General features: G+C 40.4%; 1 protein-coding gene across 1 annotated transcript in view; it reads right to left on the reverse strand.

Moving 5' to 3' along the window:
* The window catches only part of WDR49 (WD repeat domain 49), a 121,185-nt gene that overhangs the window by 9,142 nt on the left and 97,789 nt on the right, over window positions 1-14,254 (reverse strand). Inside the window, exons 16-17 of the mRNA XM_072970751.1 lie at window positions 10,995-11,104; window positions 8,952-9,098 (exon numbers count right to left, since the gene is read on the reverse strand). Coding sequence (XP_072826852.1) covers window positions 8,952-9,098; window positions 10,995-11,104 — 257 coding nt within the window. The remainder of the gene's footprint in view (window positions 1-8,951; window positions 9,099-10,994; window positions 11,105-14,254) is intronic.

Raw genomic sequence — 14,254 nt, forward strand, 5'->3', positions numbered from 1 at the left:
GCTCCCAGGACCTCCAGGACTCCAGAACAACTGACTTGCTGCCCCCTCCTAGCATCTGGTTCCACTGGTTTTGCAGGAGCAATGCCAGTAAGAATCCCTGAAAGACACTTCTTGGATACTGTTTTCCTCCACCCAGGACATTTATAGTCATTTCTGAGTTGTTCAGTGATGAGCAGTATTCATTCATCTTGAATAAAATTGAGGGGACTGAGAACGTTGAACTTTACCTGAACCTTGTGTTCCTAGAAGGTAGAGGCAGATGAGAAATGCCCCCACCCTCCTGTGTTCTGGAAACAGATAACAGCAAAGGACCCCTCTGCTCTCTCTCATTCTGAGATAAGCCCCTCTCCACCCTCCTCGCAATGAAAGAGCAGGAAACTAACAAAATGGCTTCCCTGATGCTAAAGCCGCCTGCCGATTCATTCTGACTTAAAATTCTTGCAACTTGTTTTTCTCTTTTCTCTGACAAACTCCCATCTCTGCTTCAGTGGCTCAACTGCTTCTGTGCTAAACAGCACCCAACCTCTCCATTACACTCTCCGCTTCCTATACATTCTTTCCCAGAATAGCTTATCCTTTAACCCAGAAGCTGTGCTCCGGGAAGGTGGTCATGGGCTGATAGCCTCAGAAGCATGAACAGACCCCTGGAGTTTCTCCATGACGCCAGGTGGATTCATCAAGATTAAGAAGAATACAGCACCCTGGAAAACACCCTGATTGTTGTCACCTTTCTGTTCCATCTGGTTTTTCTATAAAACCTTAAGACACCAACTCCAAGGTGGATTCAGTCTATGAGGCACGAGCCTGCTGTGGCTTCCCTTTGCCTGGCAAAGCAATAAAGCTGCTCTTTTCTAATTCTCCCAAAACTCTGCCTCCGAGTCTCAATTTGGCCATCAGGGTACAGAGGCTGGTTTCTCAGCAACAACAAGGCCAATATTAAAGATTCACTGACCTGGCTCTGTAACAACTCAAGCCCCCTTCCTTTTTTTTTTTTTTTTTTAAGAATAGTAAAGGAGTTTATGAAGGGTACACTGTCATAGACAACAGTGGGCCACACAGACAAGAGGTGCTTGTGTGTGCGCCTGGAGCCAGGTGGTGGGGTCTTTTACAAGGTTCGGGTCACAAGGTACTTGATCAGCTTGTGCAGGGTCTCTGATTGGTGGTAGGTGAGGTAAGAAGTTTGGGGTCCGTGAAGGGTGGTGGTGTTTATGACTCCGATAAGGTGGGCTGAAACAAGCCAGCCTGGGCTATTGTGACATTAGGCATTACCCAGGGCTATTTGCTAGGGCAAGCAAGCCCAGTGAAGAATGTACTTTATATATTGAGGGATCACAGGTAGACATCTGAGAGCCCAGGAATAGGGGTCATTGGACTTTGAAGGACACCAGAAGCCCCCTTCCTTGTTTAAAGATGTTCCTGTTTAATGAATATCTTCCTTGTTGCAATAGCTTGAATAAAATCACATCTTGAATTGTCCCATGCATTTTGTCTTTGACAGAATAACATCACAAAACAATTCATCTGAGGTATCACTAATGCAGCATTTTCTCTACACTGGAAAGTTTAAACGTTTTATAGGTACAATTTGAATGATTTCTGGGGAATTTATTGGCAAAATCTGACCCAGAGCCACTTCTAAGTAGTTTCCAGCTTTTTTTTTTTTAAATAAAGCATATCAAAAAGGGGTTTCAAGCTGTTTGAGAACCCACGGGGAACAACTTGGAAGCTAAAGAGAGAGTGTGAAAGGTGTTTCAACTTGAAAGGGAAGGAAAGAAAGTACAAAAGGACATTAGAAACCCAGTAGGCAAGACTAAAAAGTCACCCAGGGGTTATGAAGTGTTTGAAAACTGTCCCAAGTTCCAAAGTGATAGTTTAGAACATCGAGAGTAAGTCTGGCAAAACGCCTAACATCATACAATTGCCAAATAAACGTCCGCACACTGAAATTATGGAGATTGCAGGAACGTGCGTAAAATGCAGTGCAGAGGCTTAAGGTAGACGCTGTAATGATATCGCGGGGGGTGGAATATTAGTAATTAAGATTTTTTAAGTGCTCATTTATAATAACAATGTTTAAATTCAGTAGCCTCCTACGAAAAAGGAGATGAACAATTTTAAATGAAAGTGATAAAAATAGGTAAATATTATAGTGAAACAGCTGGTTTTAGAAATCAACATAAGACTAAGTTGCCTAGGGAAAATAATTTCAACACTATTTGAACAAGGGAGGCTGGACCTTGAAATATTAATTACGTGGACACCTGAATAACATGGACACTTCTCAACCAAGGTCCACCTTTTCCTAGCTATGCAAGAGTAGGTAAGTTATTTAAACTCTTTTTTCTATGCCACAGGGACTATGCCAGAGACTCTTTATATGGAAAATAGAGATGCTAATCATTCTTATATAATAGAGCTATTTAGTAGAATAATAATGATAAAATGTCATCAGTAAAGAAAATGTATCAAACTCTTATTAGGGATCAGGCTCTGCATCAAGGGCCTCATGCGGGTTATTTCACTTAAAGTTCACAGCAGCATTATGAGGATGGTAACCAATATGACGGCCATGTTTAGTTGAAAAAAATTAAGGCACAGAGGTTTTAATTGACCTGCTACTCAAGGTCATATAGCTAGCAAGTGGTAGAATCTTGATCTGAAGCCAAGTTTATGCATGAAATTTTGCCCTCACAATACCTTTATTGCTTTCAGTCTTCCAAGTTTTATTCCTTCTATAAGTGGAAATTCTCCAAAAGACAATCATAACCATTAACATCTTAAAACTTAGCAGGAATAATGACTGTGATTTCAAAGGTTACAGAATAATGTAAAAGACCAGGAGTGGGGAATAAAGTATGAATAGCCAAGGTGGACGGTACTATGCCAATTATTAATGCATTGCCCCTCAGCTCCAAACCCACTCTCCACGGCTTGCTGCGTGACAATGGATTGGAGCCCTGTAAATAGTTCTCCTTTGACAGTGGGTATGGTGTTGATCTCTGTCACTAGAGGGCACTAGAGGGACACCAGAGGAGAAATGGATTTCTCTTCCAGGTCAGTGCTCCTCTCCCTGGGCTCTGGTAGGGCAGTATCTCCAGCACTAGACACATACAGAACTGCTCCTCCAGGACCAGGTTCCTCCAGTGGCTTCTCTAACTCCAAACTCCTGTGACGCAAGTATGACTTCTCTAGAGCCCAGAGCCAGCAGCTTCCCTTGTCACCCTCTCAGGTGGCTTTGCAGCAGAGTGCCACCTGTCTGGCACCATCCAGTGAATGATTGCCCATAATATCCCAAGAGGGAAGCAAAGGGCCACCAGTGTGACTCCTCCCTGGCACTCCCTTGACGGCTCTGCAGTGAGTTCTGACGTGCAACACCCCCTGCGGATGGCTCCCCCGACACCCCTGGGAGCAGACTCCCACAAGTTCCACCTGCGGCGGCTCTCCACCTGCCGTCCAGTGAGACCTGGAGAAGCCCTCTCCCACACTGCTGGGTCTCAGCCCGGCTTGGGTGGGCATCTTCCCTGGGCTACCTCAGGCCTGGGAGTGGTGGCTGCTCTTTAGATCTGCTATCCCTGTGTTCTTCAGAATTCTCCTTACTCCTTACGAGCCAGTTTTCGATAAGGTGCCTATATTATACCTAAAACCAGAAGCAAAAATGAACTTAAAATTAATTCTAAAACATGCCTTGACTGCAGTTATAGTTCACTGCAGTTGCTCTTCAGTTCCTGTGTTTTGTCTTTCCCCTCCCTGCTACAGTCAGTTTCCTGGAAAAGTGTTAGCTTTTCTTGCTAGATGTTCCACAGGTACCTCCATCTCAACATATTCTGAAAACTAACTCTAAACCGTCTTCTCCCCCTGTATTTCTTCTCTCAATATTCGCCTCTTTTTTGACACAGTTATCCAGGTTACAAACCTGACAGTCATTCATGTCTTAACAACTTATCAGGGCACATAATCCTTTAAATTCTCTCTGTAATACTTCTAAAATTAGTTACTTCCTTTCTATTCTAGGGTCTCCTTTTCTTCAAAATAATAATAGATACCGCTTAATGAATGCTTAGTATGTGCTAGTCATTGTGCTAAAATTAACCCACACAACTCCAAGAAGCAGGTGTCATTAACCCCATTTTACAAATGACAAAACCAAGACTTCGTAGCTTACGTAATTTATCCAGATATAAACAACTAGTAGAAGCCAAAGTGAGAATTCAAAAGCAGGTAGCTGATGGCATACAACAAGTTCCCACTATGATAATACAAACACTGCCTTCAGTCTAGCCCTATGATAAGGCATCTACTACACAGTTTGCAGAAAGCGTTCTAAGATGCAACTCTGATCATGTTACCTTCCCGTTTAAACATTTCAATGGGTATTTTGTTTCTGGATGGAATTTAGTAAGTAGTGGCAGGTCACCTTTTTCATTGTACCAGATAGAGAAAAAAAGGTAAGTTAGAGAGCTGAGATTTTAATAAAGCTATCAGAGGGCTGTGAAAACAAAGATTATCAAATTAAAGTCCATGAGATAGTAGAACTCTTCTCAGACAAGATGAGAATGCTAAATCTTTTCTTCCCTCTGGGAATTAATCAAGTCTGGGCATTGCTAAGAAACAGGCTTGCTAAAGACAGAGAGGCTTTTCTAAGGGAAACCTACAATCAGAAGAGCTTTTGAGGATTAAGTGGGTTGGTGTGATGTACTGGAATCTAGAGAAATTTTGTAACTATGGCCAGTGTTCCCCACAGGACATATTCTGAGTGCTGGGGTGGTGTGGGAGACTGTGGATTGGACTGGAAAGGCAGATTAATGTTTCCTGCAGTCTTATGGTACTCAGGAGATCATATCTCACTAAAGGGAACGGCCTAACACAAACATTTGAAATAAAAAGTAAATGAAGTCTAACTGAAGGGGTAATCCAGCACTGACCCAGCTCAAATCCTAACTGGATTAACATGATCCACCCTTCATGCTCTCTGTCCAGCTGAGAAAGGGTGGACTATCTCTGGAAGAAAGTAACATTAACTTCATTACCTATAGATCTTATATACAACATTTCTGTCATACAACAAAGATTGTACAGAAATTACAGGACTTGCAAAGAAGAAGGAAAATGTGAACACTAATCAAGAGGGAAAAATAGACATTAGAGGTAGATCCAAAGATCACCCAGATATTGATGTTAGCAGATCAGGACTTTTAAACTATTATTTAAAATATGTTAAAGCAAACAGAAAACTTGGACAAAATGGCTGAAAACCTAAGTAATTTCAACTGAGAATTAGGATATACATAAACCAGACTGAAATGGCATTTGAAAACAAAAAGTATAAGAAATCTGAAATTGGAAACTGATAACAGAGGTTTAAAAGAGACTGGCAAAAGGTAGGATTAGTGAATCTAAGACAAATCAACATGAAATACCCAAAATGAAGCCCGGAGAGGAGAATACGACGGAAAGATGAGAGGAACATAGAAAACGTTTGTGATATAATGAAAGTCTACCATACATGTAACTGCAACGCCGGAAGGGCTGGAGAGTGGTAACTGGAAGGAAACAGCATTTGAAAATAGCTGAGTATTTTCCAAAACTGAAGAAAGATGCACTCAAGAATTCCTGTCAACCCTGGGCGGTATAAATACAGAGAAAAGTGCACTTACACACATCACGATGGTAAAACTGCTAAAAACCATGATAAAGAAAAAACAAATCTTTAAAGCAGTCAGGGAAAAAAAAGATATATTCAAAGAAACAACAATAATATTAAGAGTGGAATTTTAAACAGGAACTATGGGAACAAGGAAGCAAGGGGATGTTATCTTTAAAGAGTTGGAAAAAAAAGAGAAAAAACTTCTATCCAGAGATTTAAACCTAGTGAAAATGTGCTTCCAAAATCAAAATGAAATAAATGCTTTTTTCAGACACAAGAGAGCTGGGAAAATTACTCACCAGCAGACCCACAATATAAGAAAGACAGCAGGAAGTTCTTTTGAATGAAGGAAAATAATCTCAGACGGAAGCCTAGTACCCAAAGAAGAAATAAAAGACACAGGAAAGAGTGTTATCATCTCTAGAGTGATCACTAAGGATAACACAAAGAGATCTATAAAAACTAAAGAATTCACAGAAGAGATAAAATGGGATCATTCAGAATACTTGACTAAAACATTCCAATGGCGCCTCACCGCTGGTAAAATAAACACTGAAGTCCTTAGCATAGACCACTAAATGTCCCATTGTTGGCCCCCCATTTACCTGTCTAGTCCCTTCTAGAACCCAGCCATTTGGAACTCCACGTGGCTCCTTAGCACACCATCCATCTCACTCCTACCCCCTGACACTTGCATATGCTGCTGCTTTGCCAGAAGTATCATCCCCCTTTTTCCTTTCCAGGCTACTATCAATTTAACTTTTAATATCTAGTTCAGGCATAAGCTGGTTTCTCTGAAAAATCATCTATGAATCTCCATGTGGTCCCACAGTACCCAGTGCTTATCTCTATCACAGCCTTTGTTGTAAAGCATAATTATTTGTTTCCTTATCCATTTCCCCAACTAGTCTTTAAGAGCTTTGACGGCTGTGTCTCTACATGCCAGCTCGGTGCCTCCAGCATCCAGCCCAAGGGCTACATAGAGAAAGTATTCCATTCTCACCAGGAAGGCTGAATACATGCAAGAGTAAACATGATTTCAGTATCAGCGAGTTGAAGACTCTGTTATCATGCAGAGTATGTTACAGTCCTCTCCTGTCCTCCAGACCTTTATTCCCAAATATCATATCAGTACCTCAATCTCAACACATTTCAAACTCAACTCTGCTCATCTGTGTCAAACACAGTTAACGTGTCACCATCTGAAGTCTCTCACTGAAGCCAACTCGGAACCATCTGGACTTCTGCCCTATTCACCCCCGATGTGTCTTTCCTTACGTTTCCCTGACTGTGACTTCCTCTTCTCCTCCCTCCCCCTTTGACCTCCACTCATTCTAAGTCCCAGCTCAGATGTGACCTCCACTCGGAATTCCTTCCAGTGCCCCAGCCAGAGTCCACCTGCTGTCCTCCTCGGTGCTTCCACAGACGCTCATCTGAGTCACACATTCTGTTGTCCTCAGTAGTTTACATCTGTCTCTCCCTCAAGTTGATGAAACTTTTTTTTTTTTAAAGGAACCATTTTTACTTGCAGAGAAGGTAGGTGAGTGGAAATATTTAGAAGGGAGCAAAGGAAGAAAAACGGAAGAAAGAACTAGAAAAGCAAAAGAGAGAAAACATATTTTTTAAAAGAGAGAAAAGAAATCTCTTTGAAAAAGTATTAGAGTCTTTTTAGTGTTTTTCCATGTTTACCATCAGCCATTCATCCCCACCTCCCCCGACACACGTCCCCTCTGCCCATGAGGAGAATTTCTCTGCGGATGAAGGCGAATTCTGCTGCAGAACGTACAAGGCTCCTCACAAAAGCAGGAGCTCCCAGGGCCGGAGAGAGGCGTTTGCCGCCCTCACCCTTGGCCTCTGCCACTTCCTGCCTCTCCAGCTTCTGGGTACCCCACTCGCCTGTCTCTCCTGCCTCAATTCTGACTCCTTGCTCCATCTTGGTCTCTTCCTGTGCGTATGTTCTATGTCTAGACTATCTTCACACTCCGTTCTGACTCTCTGGATCTTTTCTTCCTGTCTGTTCCCCCAGATTCTCTTCCGTCTGTGACTCAGCAGGACAAGTCCTCCCCATATTTATTCCTGAAGGATGAATCATCCTGGGGAAAAAGCAATAGGCTGACAGACTGAAAGCCCCGTCAGATGCACTAAGGGTTATTTAGAGCCCTAACGTTTATGGATTCATGTTTTTAAGAGAAATGAGCGGAAACCACAGATGACCCTCCTGAGAGCAAATAAATGATGATAAATTTAGAAAAAAGAAACTGAGAAAAAGCAGAGGAAGCTGGTAATGATTAGACTGGAAACTATGGCGGTGAGGAATGACAGCTGTATCTTGCTTACAAGTGGGTTTTTTTTAACGTTGGCCAGCTGTTGTCCCTTTCCACAGGGAACCAAGCAGAGACAAGAGGTTTAAACCCCCTCAAGGGTAAACATAAAGGAACACCTCCCTCCTACAAGGGTCATTATTTCTCAGGGATGAAGCTGAATCTCTACCTCAGAGGATTTGAAAAAGTTTAGAAACCACAGATCTCTGATGGTTCCAGTGCAGATCTGATCTTTAGACTGTTAACAGTTGAAAGCTTCTCTTTTCATTAATTATTTTAAATGAGTTCCCTGCGGTGTCCATATGCTCTCTGAGTGCCTTGCTGAGTAGCAGGTTGTGCTGTCTACACTCCCGCTGGGCCCCTCTCACAGGGTAGGATTTTTGTAGATAATATTCCTCAAATTCTCAGAAATTCGGAAGTCAATAACAGTCCGAAAATTTGAGAATTATTTTTGCATATCTTGTTTCCAAATCTTTGGCGATCATTCACTTCTATTTTCTAAGTTAAGCTTTCTTGTCTTCTCATCATATTAGCCTAGCACTGCACCTGGAAGTCTCTAAGACAATACGCTTTAAGTATCCGCTATTTATAATATTGCACATGAAAAGAACAAAAGCAGATTGTCGGGGACTCTGCTCTGAAGCAGTCTTTACGATGTCTCATTCTCTGGTATCAGCTTTAAAAATGGATTATTTGGGGGGAGGGGTTTTCATTCATGGTAAACTCAGAATATGTATTCAGGGCATTTGGACGTCAGAAAAGTGACAAAATTAAAATATTCCTTTGACGTATTTCAGCCTGTTGGCTGCCCTTTCTGAGAGCCCAGATCAGCAGCTGAGCTATAAATCTTGAGCCAAACCACACTGCACTTCACTGCAACCTACATGGCAAACACGTGTCACTTTCACGCTTTTCTGCTTTGTTTCTGTAATCGGTTGAGTGTCATGGGGAGAGAGGATGGAAGTGTATGACGGCGGAGGACTTACTTTCACAAAGTGATGGAACCCCTGGAATTTGGGGACGGTCCTCCTCTGGCTCTTCCCTAAAGTACGTCTCAGGGTCCAGAAGAAAAGCCGGTTTATGCACTGGAGGCAGCTCTTCCAAGGTTCCGATGCTTAACGACCTAAAAGCGCCTGCACAACAGCAGGTTTTAGGGGAGGATGGGAAAAAAGTACAATATCATTAGTTCCTCAGAAGGAGCTAGCACATTTCCCAGCTAACTTTTTTCAATTTACCCTTCCTGTTACTCAGCTGGTACAGCTGCAGTGATCAGTAAACCCAAGAAACACAGCTGCTCAAGATAAATTCATGGTTCTTTTATTCAAAGTCACCAAAAGAAACTCAAGGCTCCCCATTCATTTATTTTTCATTTTGTGTTCTTGTGCGATTTTCCCTTAGAAATGAGTATTCTGCAGTTTTGGAAAAGCTCCAGTTTCTCTTTTATCTACAAGAAAACTGTATGCTTTGTGAGACGGAATCTATTTTTATTTTTAGCATTTAGTTTAACAGCATTATCTTTAAAGTTTGAATTTGCAGGTACATTTTCATTCTGCTAAAATGTACACCAGAGCTGTATTATTATATCTCTGATATACACAAGGAGATAACGGGAAGGAAATCTCTTTTAATTATGCCCTCTCAAGCAAAGCCTTGGACAAAGTGAAAAGGTTTTGTTTTTGCTTCACGGGATAAATGGATAATGGACTAGAATTCTACAAGAACTTAAGTCAAGATGTGATTTTACATTTGTTTGATTGTTAGCTCCGTGAAGGGAAAAACTGTCTGCGCTTTTGTCATCCTGATGGCTCAGTACCTAGGAAAAGTAGACTAATACGTAATCAGCACCTGCTCAGAGACAAGTCGTGTGCTGTGTCAGTGGTTCTCAAACTACCAGGCATCAGACTCACCCGCAGGGCTTGTTAAAGCATAAACCACTTGTACCATTCCCGATTTTGATTTAGTCCAGTGGGGATGGGGCCTCAGAATATGCCTAAGTTCCCAGTGATACTGCTTCTGCTAGGTCAGGCCACACACTGTGAGAACCAATGTGTTATGTCAAACCAAAGGAGAAATCTTCACAGCCTGTAAAGTACCATTATGCCCTTCAGACAGATGAAGAAATCGAGGCTCAAGATGCTTTAGTGACTTGCTTGAATTTACATAAATGGTAAGTGGCAGCCCTTGGACATCAACTCAAGTGTGTTTCACTCCAAAAGTTACACTCCAAGGTATAACAACAACAACAACAACATCAATAATAATAATAACATTAATGATAAAACTGTACTGAGTTTCTATAATATGCCAAGCACTATGTACTTTACATATATTATCTCTTATAATCTTGGTAAAACCCCTATGGAGTAGATTAGTTCATAAATGTGCATTGAATATTACCAAATAATAATATAATTTTGACAGCAAATTTTCAACAGAAATGAGCATATCTGCTCTATGAAAGTGCAGATCCCCCTCGGGCACAAGTTGAAAAAAGATTTGCAGTGAGTGAAATACTCTTGTTATATCATGGAGCTTCGAAAATGATTCTCATGACTTACTCTTATAAATAATTATAAATAACACACTTCAGTATAATAGCAATTCTTTTGTTTTAATTACTGTTTTTATAATTCTTTTTCTGGTCAGCCAAACTAAACAAATACATTGTTCTGTGTGGCTTTTGGGCCTCTGAGAGCAAAAATAGTTTTAATTTTACTTTTATCTTTTAAACTCTTAAGAGGTAGAATTAACATTCTGTACCAACTCTATTTTGGGAAATACAGATGGGTACTTTTCACATGTTTTCTGGCTTAGACCTTACACTTCTGCCACTTGTATGCTGTGAAGCCTCGGACAAGTCACTCAACGTCTCTGAGTTTCACTTTCCTCCTTTGTTAAATGGAGATGACAAGACCTTACTTTCAGGTTTATTAAGGAATACCAATGTTCCTGGCACATAGTTATTTGTTGTATTCATTCCAATCTATAAAATAATAATATGATAAAATATATCAATAGTGATTACTTACTGAATGATTTTTGCGTAACTTCACCATTGTAAAGGTTATGTGATTTTTTCTTATAAATATTTCTTTCCTTATATTGCATACCTAAATTTATGACTTCCGATGGTCTGACACTGAAAGAAAATAATTTATGATGAAACAAAATATCAGTCACGAAGGGTGAACAGATTTTTTCTGGCTATAAATACATACCTTACTTTAACAAAAAACAACTCCATCCTGTAGACCTAAGCAGTGACATTTGTTTTCACTAATCCAGTTATATCTTTGAATAAAATGCCTGCTAGTCAGGTGATGGTATAAGAGGGCGAGAGCCAGAGAGGTGGAGAGGCTGGTTAAGCAAAGGTCTTGTCCTCATAACAACTGGGAGGTCAAAGAAAAAACTATGCAGAAGAAAATGTCACAGAAGCACACACTCCCCTTGCCCTGAGTGTAAATTATATGGGCTAATCAGTGGTATGTGTCAAAAGCTCTTTTATTCAGTATTATGCCTGGATCTTCACTTATGGTATCCAAAATGCAAAAAAAAAAAAAAAACACAAAATTTTAGTGATTTTGAGGCTTATCATAAGAATCTATAAGAAAACATTAGATTAGCTTGAATCCACAGGAAAAGTTATTATTAATAAAACACAGGGAGTGAAGCCATTGCCTAGCTGTATGTGATTCCAGTCGGAAAACAGGAAATGGTCTCAAATGCATTTAACATTCACTGTCATGAATTTCACCCTTAACAGCTAGACATCATGTTGCCAAAAAATGTTATTATTCTCTTGGAAGCATCAGGCCAGAAAACATGCCTATTTTTCACCAGATCATTGAGGGCCCCAGGGCCTGCCTTCACCCTCCTGCCTTCTTTCCTAGCGTCCTTTTACCCTCCTTGGTTACTGCCCTCCCACCCACAAACTTTTATTTCCAGTTTTGCTACATATTGAGTAGCTACAGAACCTTGAGATGTTTCCTACACTCTCAATTTCCTGCTCTATCTGAGATTCTTACTGTGGTTTTAAAGGAGATAAGATGGATGAATGCTCAGTAATGTGTCTAATACTATTATTTAATAGTATTCAGTAAATGTTAATTTCCCTCTTTCCTTTTCCTCTGCTCTAGTTGACTGTGCTTCCCAAACGCAATGAGCTTAAAAGTAAAATTTTCATTTTAAAGTAGTTTAAGGCTTACAGAGAAGCAGAAAAGACAAGACAGAGTTCTGCTATACCCCTCACTTAATTCTCCCTGCTGTTAACATCTTATATTACCACTTGTCGCAATTATAAAAATCAGTATTTGTATTATTACTATTGACTAGACTCAATATTTTGTTAGGATTTTCCTAGCTTTTTTCTCCTATTGTCCTTTTTCTATCTCAGGATACCACATTACATTTAGTTTTCTGACCCCTTAGTTTTTCTGGTCTATGACATTTTCTCGGAATTTCCTTGTTTTTGATGACCTTGACAGTTTAAAGGAATACCAGTCAGATTTTTTTGTAGAATCTCCCTCAATTTGGGTTTGTCTGATGATTTTCTTCTGGTTAGAGAGGGATTATGGGTTGTTAGGAGGAAGACAACAGAGATGAAGCACCTTCTCATCACATCTTGTCAAGGGCACATGCTGTCAACCTGGCTCAGCACTGTTGATGTAACTTTATCACTTGGCCAAGGTTGTGTTTGCCAAGTTTCTGCACTGTAAAGTATTACTTTTTCCCTTTATTTCTGCATACTACTCTGGAAGCAAGTTTCCAAGCACAGCCTACACTTAAGGAAGATGAAGAAGAGTTAAGTTCTACCTACATTACTAGGGGGAGTATCTACATAAATTATTTGGAATTATAGATTTTTTTAAGGAAATCTCTGCCATCCAAAAGACTGAGGGTAAGTGGCAATTTTTCCCCAAATTACACTGGAGTAACCTTCCTTACAATATACTATCTCTCATGAATAAGATATATTACTTAGCCACTATCTGAGTTTGGAGACAAGAATGATGGTCTCTTTAGAGAGTCACTTTAAGATAGTAAGAGAATCTGTAACAGTAAGAAGTTGGCAGTGGATGCAGGAATGTAGAGTACAGTCAGTTAGGCCTTGCAGTTACTAGGCTAAGAATACATTTTTTTCGAATATATGTATGTATATGCATGACTGGGACATTGTGCTGTACACCAGAAAATGACACATTGTAACTGAGGGTATTTTAATTAAAAAAAAAAGAATAACAATTTTTTCCCCAGAAAAGTATTATTGAGATAAACTGAGGTGCAAAAGTTTGAAGGAGGTCTGTAAGTAAGGAGGTCTATTCTTGGGCTAGTTGACACCAGACTTTGGTTTTTCCTCAAACACCTTCAACTCTTTCCTGCTTTTAGACCATTTGCTTTCTGGCTCTCTCTTTCAGTGGTATTTAAATTTAGTATATTTTATATAAAACAAAATACTTTGCCTGTCTCCACTCAAGAGTTTAATCCACAAAGGGAAAGAGAAAGGCAGAGAGTAGGAGAGAATTCCCTACAGAGTCACAACAAATTGCGCTGGTTGCCTAGGACATAGAGCTATAACTGATAAAGCCCCAGGACAAAGGGCAGTTCTGTGAACAACTAGACTGTAGAATCCACTTCATACTCAAAGGCCAAACCATTGCTTCCTTTCCATGGACATCTGACTTTTGGGAGAGTGGTTACTATGAAATGTACAGGGAATTGGAAAGAGGTAAATATTCCTAAGATCCCAAGCCAATATTCCTAATGGACAAAAATAAAGATGCTAAAGAATGTAATCAAGGGCTTAGACAGAGTTTAAAACTTTCTGCCAAAAGGGAGCCTACTATGGGCGCCGGCAGTCTTGGCATCAATTCTGTGGGAAGGAAAGACGCTGACTCTCCCAACGGATGCAGAAGGGAGGACTGATGTGTGACAAGTCCCCAGGTGCCCTGTCGAGTATGAAAGGAAAGCGAAATTGTCTGTAGTGGTGGCTTCCACATAGCAGGTACTTGACAAAATACTTGATCACCTGACTCAGAGACCAGTAACTTTTCAACACTGTCACACGTTTCCTGTTGGACAGACAGAATAGAGCAGTGGCAAAGTGTCCTGACTCTGGAGCCAAAATGCTGCGTTAGGACTCCTGGCTCACGTCTTGTTGGTTGTGTAAGTCACTGAACTCTTTTCTAACTTGCTTTCCTAGTCATGAAATAGAGATTATAATTGTAGATATCTCCCAGGAATATAGTAAAGATTAAATAGTTAAATACATAAAAACCTTAAAACAGTGCCT

The sequence above is a fragment of the Vicugna pacos genome, chromosome 1 (assembly GCF_048564905.1).
Source record: "Vicugna pacos chromosome 1, VicPac4, whole genome shotgun sequence".
Lineage (NCBI taxonomy): Eukaryota > Metazoa > Chordata > Mammalia > Artiodactyla > Camelidae > Vicugna > Vicugna pacos.